The sequence below is a fragment of the Dipodomys spectabilis genome, unplaced genomic scaffold (genome assembly GCF_019054845.1).
Source record: "Dipodomys spectabilis isolate Male_0828 unplaced genomic scaffold, ASM1905484v1 ptg000038l, whole genome shotgun sequence".
Classification (NCBI taxonomy): domain Eukaryota; kingdom Metazoa; phylum Chordata; class Mammalia; order Rodentia; family Heteromyidae; genus Dipodomys; species Dipodomys spectabilis.
In genome coordinates, this window is record NW_024870715.1 from 2489048 (window position 1) to 2501997 (window position 12950).

General features: G+C 38.1%; 1 protein-coding gene across 2 annotated transcripts in view; it reads left to right on the plus strand.

Annotated features, from left to right (window-relative positions):
* Prkd1 (protein kinase D1) overlaps nucleotides 1-12950 on the plus strand; it is a 325743-nt gene that overhangs the window by 294748 nt on the left and 18045 nt on the right. For both annotated transcript variants that reach the window (XM_042677421.1, XM_042677422.1), the window contains exons 14-15: nucleotides 11008-11169; nucleotides 12041-12139. In XM_042677421.1, coding sequence (XP_042533355.1) covers nucleotides 11008-11169; nucleotides 12041-12139 — 261 coding nt within the window. The remainder of the gene's footprint in view (nucleotides 1-11007; nucleotides 11170-12040; nucleotides 12140-12950) is intronic.

Below are 12950 nucleotides of genomic sequence, written 5' to 3' on the forward strand. Positions count from 1 at the left end.
GAAGATCATGTTCAGGACAACTGTCAACTCCCTTACCTGATGATCATCCATCATTCACCAACAGAGGAAATGTCAGAAGAATAAGTTTGGGTGGAGAGACACTTACTAGTTGTGAGTGTTCCTAGTGAATACATAGGAGTAAAGATTTTGGAATTTAAGAGAGCTTAGCCTATCAATCCGGATATTAATTTTAACAAACATTGCTGTAATCATCTGCTCTCTGCGAGGTGGCTTTTCAACATCTTTCAGGGCATTACAGGCTACTTCCCTTTCGTTCAGCATTAGGGGGATTATGATTTTTAGGACCATTAAGTGAGGCAGAAATTGTAAGAAACTATAATTAGAAAATGGATAAAATGGTGTGCTTTTTTCCTCAGCTCTGCAAAATTGGCAGAAATGGCAATCAGCAAAGCTATTGCTTGAGTGCTGTGACTTTGAGAAAGAAAGCTCGCAACTCATGCTCTCAGCAATGGCATATTCTTCCATTGGCTCTTGTTTGCTGATGAGAATTTCGATTCTGGTTTCAGAATTTTTTTTTTAATCAGTCATGAGGCTTGAACTCTGGGCATGGGCGCTGTCCTCAGCTCTTCAGCTCAAGGCTAGCTCTCTACCACTTGAGCCACAGTGCCATTTCCGGTTTTATAATGGTCAATTGGAGATAAGAGTCTCATGGACTTTCATTCCCCAGGCTGGCTTTGAACTGTGATCCTCAAATCTCAGCCTCCTGAGTAGCTAGGATTACAGGCATGAGCCACTGGCACTTGGCACTGGATTCATCACTTTTCAGTTTAATTTTCCCCATCTTGATATGAGGCAAAGTCACTGAGTCCTTCCATAGACAATAGTCAGAAGTCCTATATCAAAACTGCATTAAAGCCCCCTAAATCTATTCATGTCACAAATGATTGCCTAGAATAGTACTACAAGTATAAGATGAAAATTCAAAGGGAAAAATATTGAAATAGAGCTCAGTGTATGGAATAAAGCATCAACTCCATTTTTATAGTAAACTAACACTAGTAGTACTAGGTAAGTATTCATTTCAATGCTAAAGAATATGACCTAGTATCTCTGCCTGTTATTTCTGCTAAGCTGGAGGCAAAGATGAGGAGGATTGTGGTTTGAAGCCAACCCTACCCCTCCCCCCAAAAAATGCTAGTATGATTCTGTCTCAACATACAAGTCAAGTATGGGGGGTTGGGGTCTGTGATTCCAGCTACATAAAAGGTATATATAAGAGGAATACCTTTTTAGGCCATTCCAGGCAAAATATGAGACCTCATTTGAAAAAGTTCCAAAGTGAAAAAGGTCTAGAGGCATGGCTGAAGTGACAGAGGGCCTGCCTAGCAAGCGCAAGGTCCTGAGCTCAACCCCCACTATCACCAAACAGAAAAGGATGTTATGAAACATGAATCTAAGCATAAAATAAAATGTAAACACATAATTCATCTTTAATGAAATATTGACACTTTTACAAAAATCTATGCTTTTAATAACTAGCATCTTTTCATTAAATGTAAATTCTCTAGGAAATCTGGGTCAGGAAAATTTTCATCTTTTTTATGTTTTAAGATTCTTTTTTCTTAATATATATTTTTTGTTGTAAAGATGCTGTACAGTGGGGTTACAGTTATAGGGTCAAGGTAATGAGTCCATTTCCTACCTAGCATTGTTACCCCCTTCTTCGTTTTTCCCCTACCATCCTTTCCTCCCCACCTCCCCAACTCCTCCCCCGCCCCCCTGCGATTGTAAAGTTTGTTTTCAACATACTGTCTTGTACAACTCATTATTACATTGGGTCACCCTATATCCTTATTTCAGCATTTTGTTATTTCCCTTCTCCTCCCCAAATTAGAAGAATGTATATACAAGATGCAGAACACTGGAATCAAGTACAGTGACAACAGGGGTTGAACATGGGGGATGAACATACAAAAGAACAAACAAAAAAGTCCATAGTACATTATAAATACATTAAAAAAAACAAGAAAGATAAAATGTCTTGTATCCCTATCTTTGGGTTCATTTAGCTTAGCATCAGGTTATATGGTCATATGTACATAGTATTTGACCCCTTCTGCTTGTCCCAGACATATACTAGTTCATGCAAATAAGAGAAACTATGGGACCTGTGGTTCTTGAATCTGGCTTACTTCACTTAATATAATTTCTTCCAAGTCTTTCCATTTCCTAGAAGTGGGATTGATGGGTCATAGGGGAGCTCTGTGTAGTCTTTTGAGGAGCCTCCATACTGCTTTCCAAAGTGGTTTAAAAAGTTTACATTCCTACCAACAATGTAGTAGGGTTCCCAGCATCTGTTATTATTAGATTTCTTGATTATAGCCATTCTAACTGGGGTGAGGTGAAATCTCAATGTTGTTTTGATTTGCATTTCTTTTATGGCTAGAGAAGTTGAGCATTTCTTTGTGTGTCTATAGATCATTCTTATTTCCTCTTCAGAGAAGTTTCTCTTTAAGAAACTTTAGCCCACTCCTTTATCAAGCAGTTGTTTCTTTGAGGATTTGTTGGAGGAGTTAATTTTTTGAGTTCCAAGTATATTTTAGATATGAGACCCTTGTCTATGTTAGGGCAACAATGTTAGCCCATGTTATCCCAATCCATGGGCTTTCTGTTAATCTTGCTTGCTCTGTCCTTTGCCATGCAGAAGCTCTGAGTTTCATGCAATGCCATTTGCCCAACCTTTCTTTGATTTGTTGTGTTTCTGGGCCTTTATTAAGAAAATTTCACCATGTGAAGGAGGCCTAGAGTTTCTCCTATTCCTTTCTGTATTGTTTTTAGGGTGACTTCAGGGTCTATGATCCATTTGGAGTTGATTCAGGTACAGGGTGATATATAGCTTTAGTTTTCTACAGGTGTTTAACCAATTTTGCCAGCACCATTTACTGAGGAGGCTGTCTTTCTTCATTCTATGTTTTTAGCTCCCTTATTGAACATTAGGTGGCTGTAGGTCAGTGGGGTCATTTCTGGGTCTTCAGTTCTATTCCATTGGTCCTCAGGTCTGTTCTTGTGCCAGCACCAAGCTGTCTTGATTACTATGGCTTTGTAGTAGAGTTTGAAGTTTGGTGTTGATATTCGTCAGGCACTGTTCTTTCTGCTAAGGATTGTTTTGCTATTCAGGTCTTTTATGGTTGCAAATGAATTTTTGGATTGCTTCTTCTATTTCCTTGAAGAATGAGGTTGGGATATTGATAGGTATTGCATTGAATTTGTAGATGGCCGTTGGCAGTATTGTCGTTTTCACGATGTTAATCCTACCAATCCAGGAACTTATGATGTTTTTCCACTTCCTTAGGTCTACTTTATTTTCCTTTTTCAGGTTCTTAAAGTTTTCACCATATAGGTCGTTCACTTCTTTAATTAACTCCTAGGTATTTTATTTTTTGTGCAACTATTACAAAAGGAATTACTTTCCTGATTTCAGCTGCACTTTTCTTTATTGGCATATAGGAAAGCCATTGATTTTTGAGAGTTAATTTTGTATCCTGCTATTTTGCCAAAATTTCAGATCAGCTCAAATAACTTAGGAGTGGACTCGATGGGGTTCTTTAAATACAAGATCATGTCATCTTCAAAGAGGGAGAGTTTTACTTCATCTTTCCCTATTTGGATTCCCTTTATATTTGCATCTTTTCTTATTGCTTTTGCTAGGCATTCTTATACTAAATTGAAGAGAAATGGATAAAGTGGACATCCTTGATGAAATGGCTTTAGCTTTTCTCCATTAAGAATAATGATGGCTGTAGGTTTATTCTACACAGCCTTTATTATATTGAGGAATACTCCATGAATCCCTAATTTTTCCAGAGCTTTCATCATAAAGGGGTGTTGGATCTTGTCAAATGCTTTTTCAGTATCTATTGAGATAATCATGTGGTTCTTATCCTTGCTTTTGTTGATGTGATGAATTATATTAATTGACTTGCATATATTGGACCAGCTTTGCATTCCTGAAATGAATCATGTTTGATCATAGTGTATGATTTTCTTGATGAGTTGTTGAAGTCAATTGGCCACAATTTTGTTCAGAAGTTTTGCTTCGATGTACATGAAAGAAATGGGTCTATAGTTCTCTATCTTTGATGAGTCCCTGTCTGGTTTTGGGATGAGGTTTATGATGGCTTCATAGAAGGAATTTGGTAGTGAACTTTCGTTTTCAATTTCATTGAAGAGTTGCAGGAGTATTGATGTGAGTTCTGCTTTGAAAGCCTTGTAGAATTCAGGTATAAATCCATCTGGTTCTGGTCTTTTTTTTCGGTGGGAGGTCTCTTATTGCTGTTTCTATTTCTATGCTTGATTTGGGTCTGTTAAGTTGGTTTAACTCATCTTGGTTTAATTTGGGTATGTCAGTATTTGCTAGAAATTCATCCATTTCTTCCAGATTCTCAAACTTATTAGCATAAAGTTTTGAGAAATATTCTCTTACAATGTTCTGAATCTTGGTTGTTTCTGTGGTGATGTTTCCATTCTCATCTCTGAGTTTGTTTATATGGGTGTGTTCTCTTTTTTTCTAATAAGATTTGCTAAGGGTCTGTCAATTTTGTTAATTTTTTCAAAGAACCAATTCTTTTGTTGATTCTTTCTATGGTTTTTTGGACTATAATTCATTTATTGCTAATTTAATTTTAATTATTTGTTTCCATCTACTGGATTGGGGTTTAGCTTGCTCTTTTTCAAGGAGCTTCAGAGGCCTTGTTAAATTGTTATTTTCAGATCTCTCCAATTTGTTGATGTAGTAGCTCAGAGCTATAAATTTGCCTCTGAGTACTGCCTTTGCTGCATTCCAGAGGAGCTGGTGATTTGTGTGTTCATTTTTGTTAAATATAATGAACATTTGAATTTCCTTTCTAATCTCTTCTATGACCCACTGGTGGTTCAACAGTGTGTTGGTCAGCCTCCATGTGTTACAGGACTTTCTTTGGTGGCTTTTGGTGTTGAGTTCTCATTTTATTCCCTTGTGGTCTGAGAGAATTCAGGGCATAATTTCAGTGTTTCTGAGTTTGGACAAGTTTGCTTTGTGACCAAAAGTGTGGTCTATTTTGGAGAATGTACCATGTGCTTCTGAGAAGAAAAGTATTCTGATGCTATTGAGTTAAATATTTGGTAGATGTCTGTTAAGTCTAGTTGATCTATGCATTTGTTTAGTTCTCTGTTGTGTTTTTGCTGGGTTGACCTATCCAGTGGAGATAGTGGTGTGTTAAAGTCCCCAACAATTAATGTCTTTGGATCTATGTGTGATTTTAAGGAAAGTAGTCTTTCTTGAATAAACTTGGGTGTTCTGTTATTTGGTGAATAGATATTTAGAATTGTAATATCCTCCTGAAGGAGAGATCCCTTAAATAGTATGTAATGACTTTCTTTAACTCTTCTCAGTAATTGTAATTTGAAGTCTATTTTATCTGATATTTGGATTGTAACTCCCACCTATTTATGGGGGCCATTTGCTTGGTATTTTTTATTCAAGCCTTTCACTTTCAGAATATGTTTCTGTGTCTCCGGAAGGCAGCAGATAGAAGGATCTTGCTTTTTCATCCAACTAGACAGTCTGTCACTTAATCAGAGATTAACAACAAACAGCTAGGTTTCAATGGACTATGAAAAATCAAAGAGGTCAACAGAGAGAATTTTGAGGAGAAAAAGTAGAGAGGGAAAGTGAGAGAGTGATTCAGAGAAAGGGCAGGGATAGAAGGAAAGGAGAAGAGAGATAAAAAGGAAAAATAAAAAAATTGAAATGAAATGCTTAAAAATTATATAAGTATAAAGAATTCTACAATTAATGGAGTTAAGGCTAGGAGTTTGTGAATTGAGTAATCAATATCGGAATTAAGTATGCACACAATGAAGGATAAGGTCTAATAATCAAAGACAAGTATATATCTGGGAATGAACAGAACAACAATTAAGTAAGGCAAAAAAAAAAAAAACAACCAAAAAACCAAAAAGGACCAAAATGGAAAAGAGTATAAAGAGAATATTAAAAAAAAAAAAAAAAAAAAAACAAATACAAAAAACAAACCTAGGTAGAAAAAAGTTCTTTGAATTTTTTTAGGGGGGTGGGGGCGGATCTTGTGTCACCCCTGTGTCCATAACCAGTCTCTTGGTGGTGGAGTCTTTGGTTTGCCTATATGGTGCTTGGTTGTCCTGTGGCTTGGTTGGTGTCTTAAATCAGTGTGTCTGAGCAGGCTGAAGAAAGCTCTGCCTTACCCAGGAGTTTATGTCCCTCTTCCCAGGATAGTTCAGTAGGAGGGTGATCTACTTTGAGTATCACAAAGGAGTGAGGTAGCTGTTTCCTCTAGCTTGGAGTTGCTTTGGGGGGTGTTAGGTTATAGATAGGGCTGTGGCCTGTCAGCAGTCAGTAGCTTTACACTGATGGGCTAGCTCCTGAGAGACTCAATCAGCCCAGCCTGGAGCCAATCTCAGGATTTATATGTAACAAGTTTCCAATTATTCTAGGGCTGGAGTTGCTTCCTGCACAGCAGCTGGGTAGGGTAGCCTCTGGCTCTGTTTACCCACTACAGAGAGTCAGCCACACTCACTCAGAGCTGCTGCTGCTTGGGAGGGGCAACTCTCCCCAGGGATGGAGCTGAGCCCTGCCACAGGTCATATCTTTTTGACCAGTTGAGTGGCTCCAATTTTCTTCTTCCCAGGCCTGAGTTATGCTTGCTGCTCTAGCTGGGTCTGTGTCAGTATCAAAGATGGAGTTTTTCTCTGGTAGTGGGGGAGGGACTACCTTCCCACCTCTGCTTTGTGAGAAGGAGTGAGGATGTCTTCACAGCTTTCCTTTGGTTTTTGGGCCATCCACGTCCATGGTCTGCGACTCTCTGTGGTCATCAGGATAAAGATTTCTGCTCCTTGTCAGTTCTTGCTGGCGGTGAGTAGAATCTGCTCATGCACCGCCTCTGGTGTCTTTGTCCCTGGCTCTCTCTGTTGATATGGCTGCCAGCAGCAGCAGCTGCCACCATGGCTGCTGCAAACCAGGGGTGCTCGAATCTGTGTCCTTAACTAAGCTGCCTGAGTTTTTCCTCTCTGGCCAAACTCTCTGTACAATGATAACACACTTGGTGTGACTCTCTAGCCTTAGAATTTTCCACTGGAATACTAATCCTGGTTTCTACGGGAGAGCTTGCTGAGCCCTCAGCCTCTCCTCCGCCATCTTCCTCTGACTCTTAAAAATTTTCATCTTAATCGTTGAAAAATATTTCCTCTCAGACTTTGAAACAACTTTTATTCACCCCGCGGATATGTCATCAATCTGTTATGTGTGAATGCATGCTAGTCTTTCCTGTCCTTGACCAAATGTTTCATTTCCTGAAAATTAAGTTACTTTAATGCACCAAACAGATGGTCAAAGAGTCCTGTAAAAGTTTGCTCTGCTATTAAATTATCTAAATTCCTGAGGTAAGACTGGGAAGATAGCAAAGATTCTTTTTGCACACAACTGTGTTTTTGTTGATGTTGTCATCTTCATGCCATTTTTAAAAATTCACTTACTCTGGACGTTAGGAATAAAAAGTTTTAGAATGTAATTTCATATTTTCTGTGAAAAATTACAACTAGTAGAGTCACATGGGCCACCATGTTTAAGGTTTATCTTGAAGTCATTCTTAAGGTATAAACATGATTAACATAAATTACACTTGAAGACAGAGATAATTGCTTGATCTTTTTCCTATCCAATCTTCAAATAGTACATTCTCTAGGCTAAATAAATAACTTCACATGAGTATAAAGTAAGGAGTTTGGGTAAATAAGGCATGATTCTTTATACCCATTTTATTTTCTTTTGTTTCTATCAGATACAAAAGGGTTGGTGATTTGGTTCAACTTAAAAAAAGAAAGGAAATCAAGTTCTGAGGAAGCATCATTGCTGGTTTTCTCTTAGCTATGGCTATATACAGTAAATTTTAATATCAGTTTATTATTTTAAAAAAAACTATGCAGAAAAGCAAGTGCATTTTACTGATGGAATCCTTAGCATTCACTAAGAGTACTTTTAGGACACATGTTAAGCAAGAAGACTTTTATAAATGAGCAGAGCCCAAGAATAAAGAATAGGTGTTTAGCTTTTCTAAAGAATCTTTACCAATTCTGTAAACATGGCTTTCATTCAGGTGCTTTCTTGAATTTGCTGTTATTCTTTTCTCATTTTTTTAATTTTCATACATATATATAAAATACATAACTATTCATCTCCCTCAATGTCTCCATTTGACTTCCCTCTTTTCTCTGGTCCCCACACCTCAGTCTTTCTTTGATTGTTCTGTCTTATTTCCTCTTTAATCTATTTACCTAACCACACTGAAAACTGTAGGGAAAAGAAAATAGCATCCTAAAGATACTATTATGGATACTTGTATTCTCTGGAGCATGTAATGGATATGTCACAAAGTGACACCAAGCAACTTCATTTATCTGTTCCATACTCTTGGCCAAAAATATTCTGGGAACACTCCAGTTAGAGGATGAGCAACATCTGTGTTAGATGATCAACCTCTGTGTAGGGCCACTTGAGTCATACTGTAGAATAAGGAAAAGAGTAAAGAAATATATTGACTAAAGGATTTTAGTATCTCTGAGGACTCAGGTACTAGAGGAATACAGGTAGAGTCTCATGAGAGTTGACAGTACATATATATTCAGATAATTTAAGTAGGAGTGCTTCTGGATCATTTGCCTTTCTTCAGCCTCCACAGTCTAAGATGAGCAGAATGCAAAGTGATGCCATATAGGGTTTGGCTTGTGGTATCAAATGATTAAAGATTATGATTAAAAGTCATGAAAGTGTTTAAAGCAGACAAAGCAGGTTTGCATGACAATAGAAGAAACAAGGACATGGACTTCTTGTGAAAGCAGGGTTCCCAGAGCAGGCGTCCTTGGGCTTTCTCCTGAAGCTCACTATATATAGGATTCCTTGCCTCCTCCTTCTTGAGAAGTGCCTGTGTTTCCATTGTTAGAGTGTAGTCATGCTCTGAGGTCTCTCCTGATTGGTTCCCCCTGGTGTACCGAATCATCACCCTTCCAAGGGTACCAGTGCATCCTTCAGAATCATCCCCCTCTCCATGTTGGTCCCAGCAGCCTCAGGAAGGAATAACTTCCTCTCAATAAGCTGACCACTTACAGCACTACTTCCCTTTCCCTCTTTGCCTCCCTGAGCCCCCAAAGTCATGGTTCCTCACTTTTTTTCCCTTCTATTTTATTCTCCCATCTGTCTGGGCATAGGAGACCTGCTAGACTTTTGTTGCCCTTCTCCTTTCATATTCATTAATCCTTTTCTCCACCCAAATCCAAAGACTTGGACATTTAAGAAAAATATAACCCAGAACACTGCCTAGGAATCAAATTTACGTTAAGTAAAATAAGTTAAAATTAGTTAAGACAATGCTCAGTAAAGAAGGTGCTTTTAGCACATATCCTAGTAGACTTGTTCTAGGAAAACTAAAACTTCAGAAGAACTCTGTCCTCTGATCCATAAAGCTTCTGCTATGGTTGTTGATTTTTAAAAAGGACAGCTGAAATCTTTGGACCCTGGAGGACAATAATCTGTCCACTCAGTCATTGTGGTTCCTCTATCCCACAGGGAATATAAAGAGGGGAAAAAACATTAAGAGAGCATGGATGGGGGATGGGAGAGAAGGTATAAGTTTGAGCAAGTTATTAACCAATAACAATTCAGATAAACAATTACTCATCTACTTAAAGATAGAATACTTCCATGCTACTAGCTATCTAGTCAAAGTATAAATAGTGATAGTATGATGAGGAGGGAGTAAATCTGTAGCCTTCATCTTTCTGATGGAGTTTGATTTGACTAGTTAACAATGACTCTAGCTCTGATATGGTGAAAGGTTATTGTGTTATATGATCAGACTCCAAGATATCAGAATCAGAAAGACTGATGAGATGCTAAAGCAAGGATCAAAATAGCAAAAGTAACAAAAGGAAGCTCCCAGAGTCCCTATCCTCAGGAGAGCTACTGTCTGTCATGGGCTTGATCTAAAGGGTGATCTCAGGCATTCTCTACTAACAGAAGACAACTCCAGAAGTATAAATCTAATCATAACCTCTTCGATCTCACCAGCATCTATCAATGAGGTTACTCAATAGCCAGAAATGTCAGGTTATTAAATAGCTTGTGAATGGTCTATTTTAAATACAATTTGTCATTCAGTGATATTTCTAAAATAAAAATAATTTATTTTTTCCTCTATTCAGCTATTAGACTATTTAAGGGAGTCCTTACATTTTGTTTTTGGAAGACAGTGCATGATACTTTGTTAGAAGGAATCATATAACACTAAGTAATTTTTACTTGATGTATGTGAAAGCCTATCAACCTACCAACATTTGCCAGTCATTGCTCTCTTGTGTAGATATTTACTGAATACTTAAGAACAATGCAAGACTACCATGTAGCAATGTCCTGGACAAAGCAAGGGCTCAGTAACATTTTCCTGTCCTCTTAGTGATCTTTCTATCATAGCCTCTGTGACAAACTACTACATGTTCCAGGAGCTGAGCAGTTAGTTCCAAGAAGTTTTGAATGAGATGCTTCTTCAGTGCACTCATTTGCACTCATATATGAATTTCATCTTTCCTGCATAACCTTTTTACCAATCTTCTAAAGATGACCTTCATTTTAGGGACAGTAAGCTTACTATTGGAGATGATCTTAAGAAATTCTGCATTTTTCAATATGATATTCTAATTAAAACCTAATTAGCAATTCACGGTGCTAGAATTTGGATTTTTAGCATAGAAATAACTTCACTGTGCATAGAAAGTAAAGATGTAATTTTTTGGAGACATTAGAATTTCAAAAAATATAAAGCAGCACATGTGGAATTTAGAGGTGTTAAAAATCTTAAGTGTGGGTTTCTCCATAGCTTTCAACTTTTAACAGCTTTGTATAATCAGTGAGCTTGCCAAACAGAATTTTTTAAAAAAACACAAAACTTCATTTTCTTGAAGTGCTTTATTTATCTTTAATAGAACCTTCATCACCCTGGTGTTGTAAATTTGGAGTGTATGTTTGAGACGCCTGAGAGAGTGTTTGTTGTTATGGAAAAACTCCATGGAGACATGCTGGAGATGATCTTGTCAAGTGAAAAGGGCAGGTTGCCAGAGCACATCACCAAGTTTTTAATTACTCAGGTAAGAAATCAATTAGAGATTGGAAAAAATAATATTTAATATCAAATGTTATCACTGTTGAACCACAGCTTTCTAGCCTTGTTGTTTGGTCTCTTTTCCCAATCCAAACTACAATTAGCCAAAGTTACAGAGGTTTTTATTGTCCTACCTGACTCCTATCCTGGTGACTTAATCCAGTATACCAAGTTAGTAATATGCAATAAGAATCTACTCCTGAAAATTTAAAAGTACATTGGCTTATTACTGATTCAATGAAAATACATAAGAATATGTAGCCCCTTTCCACACTGGAGTCCTTTATCTACATCTGTGTTAGTTGCTGTGTGGATCCCATAATGAAGTGTGAGGTTAATCTGGCCCATATGAGTGTCTTGAACATAAAGAATTTCGGCTGGAACCAGGCGCCGGTGTCTCACGCCTGTAATCCTAGCTACTCAGGAGGCTGAGATCTGAGGATTGCGGTTCAAAGCCAGCCGGGGCAAGGAAAGTCTGTGAGACTCTTACCTCCAATAAACCACTAGAAAACCAGAAGTGGCGCGGTGGCTCAAGTGGTAGAGCACTGGCCTTGAGCTGAAGAGCGCAGGGACAGAGCCCAAGCCCAGAGTTCAAGCCCCATGACCGACAAAAAAAAAAAAAAAAAAAAAAAGAATTTCGGCGGGTCATTTTGTTTTCTTGTGGCCTTTTAAATCTGTGTACTGGTAGATAACATCTTGCAGTTTGTCAGGAGAGGTGACTCCAGTGGTAGACTACCTACCTGGCAAGCTTGAGACACTGAGTTCAACTTACTCTTCCCCAATATGACCAAAGAAAAGGAAAATATTGAAATTTATAAGCTGAAATGAACTCATTCTGGTGATTTGCTTCTTCATAGATACTTGTGGCTTTGCGGCATCTTCATTTTAAAAATATCGTTCACTGTGACCTCAAGCCAGAAAATGTGTTGCTGGCATCAGCAGATCCTTTCCCTCAGGCAAGTAGAAAAGCATTTCTCAGTACTGCTGGCTTCCAAGAAGCATCTTCTTACCTCCTTTCATTCTCCCTCAAAACATTTATTGGCTTTAAATTTTCCCTGAGCATTGGCATCCATGTGTTACCTTCTTACATTTTTGAGACTGTGTCTTTGACATGGGCTTCTCAGTTCATCTGCATTGATAAGACATACCTGAGCTTTCCCACGAGGCTATCTGGCTTCTCCAGACCTGGTAGCCCTTGTCCAGTGTTGAAAACATTGGCCTTGAGACTGAGGCTCTTTAGCATCTCAGGGCAGGGAAGGAGGGTGATTCAAGTGGTACATGAAGACCAACACTTCTTTCTTCATTTTAATTATCCTTAAGAAATTGTACAAAGGGGTTTCAATTCAATTCAACTTGTCAGTTTGTGAGTACTATGCATCTTGATCATTGTAACCCCTTTCATCATTCGCTTCCCTTACCCTCGACACAAAGAGTAGAAAACAACTGCATCCTTCCCCAGTGAAGTCATAAATCTGGAGTGACAGGCCAGGGTAGCTGGCCTTGCATTTCCACCCGGACTCCTGCACATCCTGTCCACATACCAATACGGAGCTAATTTTGAGGGTTCTTTTGACAACATGGCTCATTTCTCTATTTTCATTGCTTATAACAGTCCCTAGAGTTAAGTTCATTATGCCCCTGATTTACATGGTCTCCTACCTGTGAACAGTATTATCCATTCATTTCCACATTTAACTCTTGGTTTTTTAGAGAGTAAAAGGGAAAGCAGGTATATGAAGGTTTTAAGAATGAAAATTTAGTATTCAC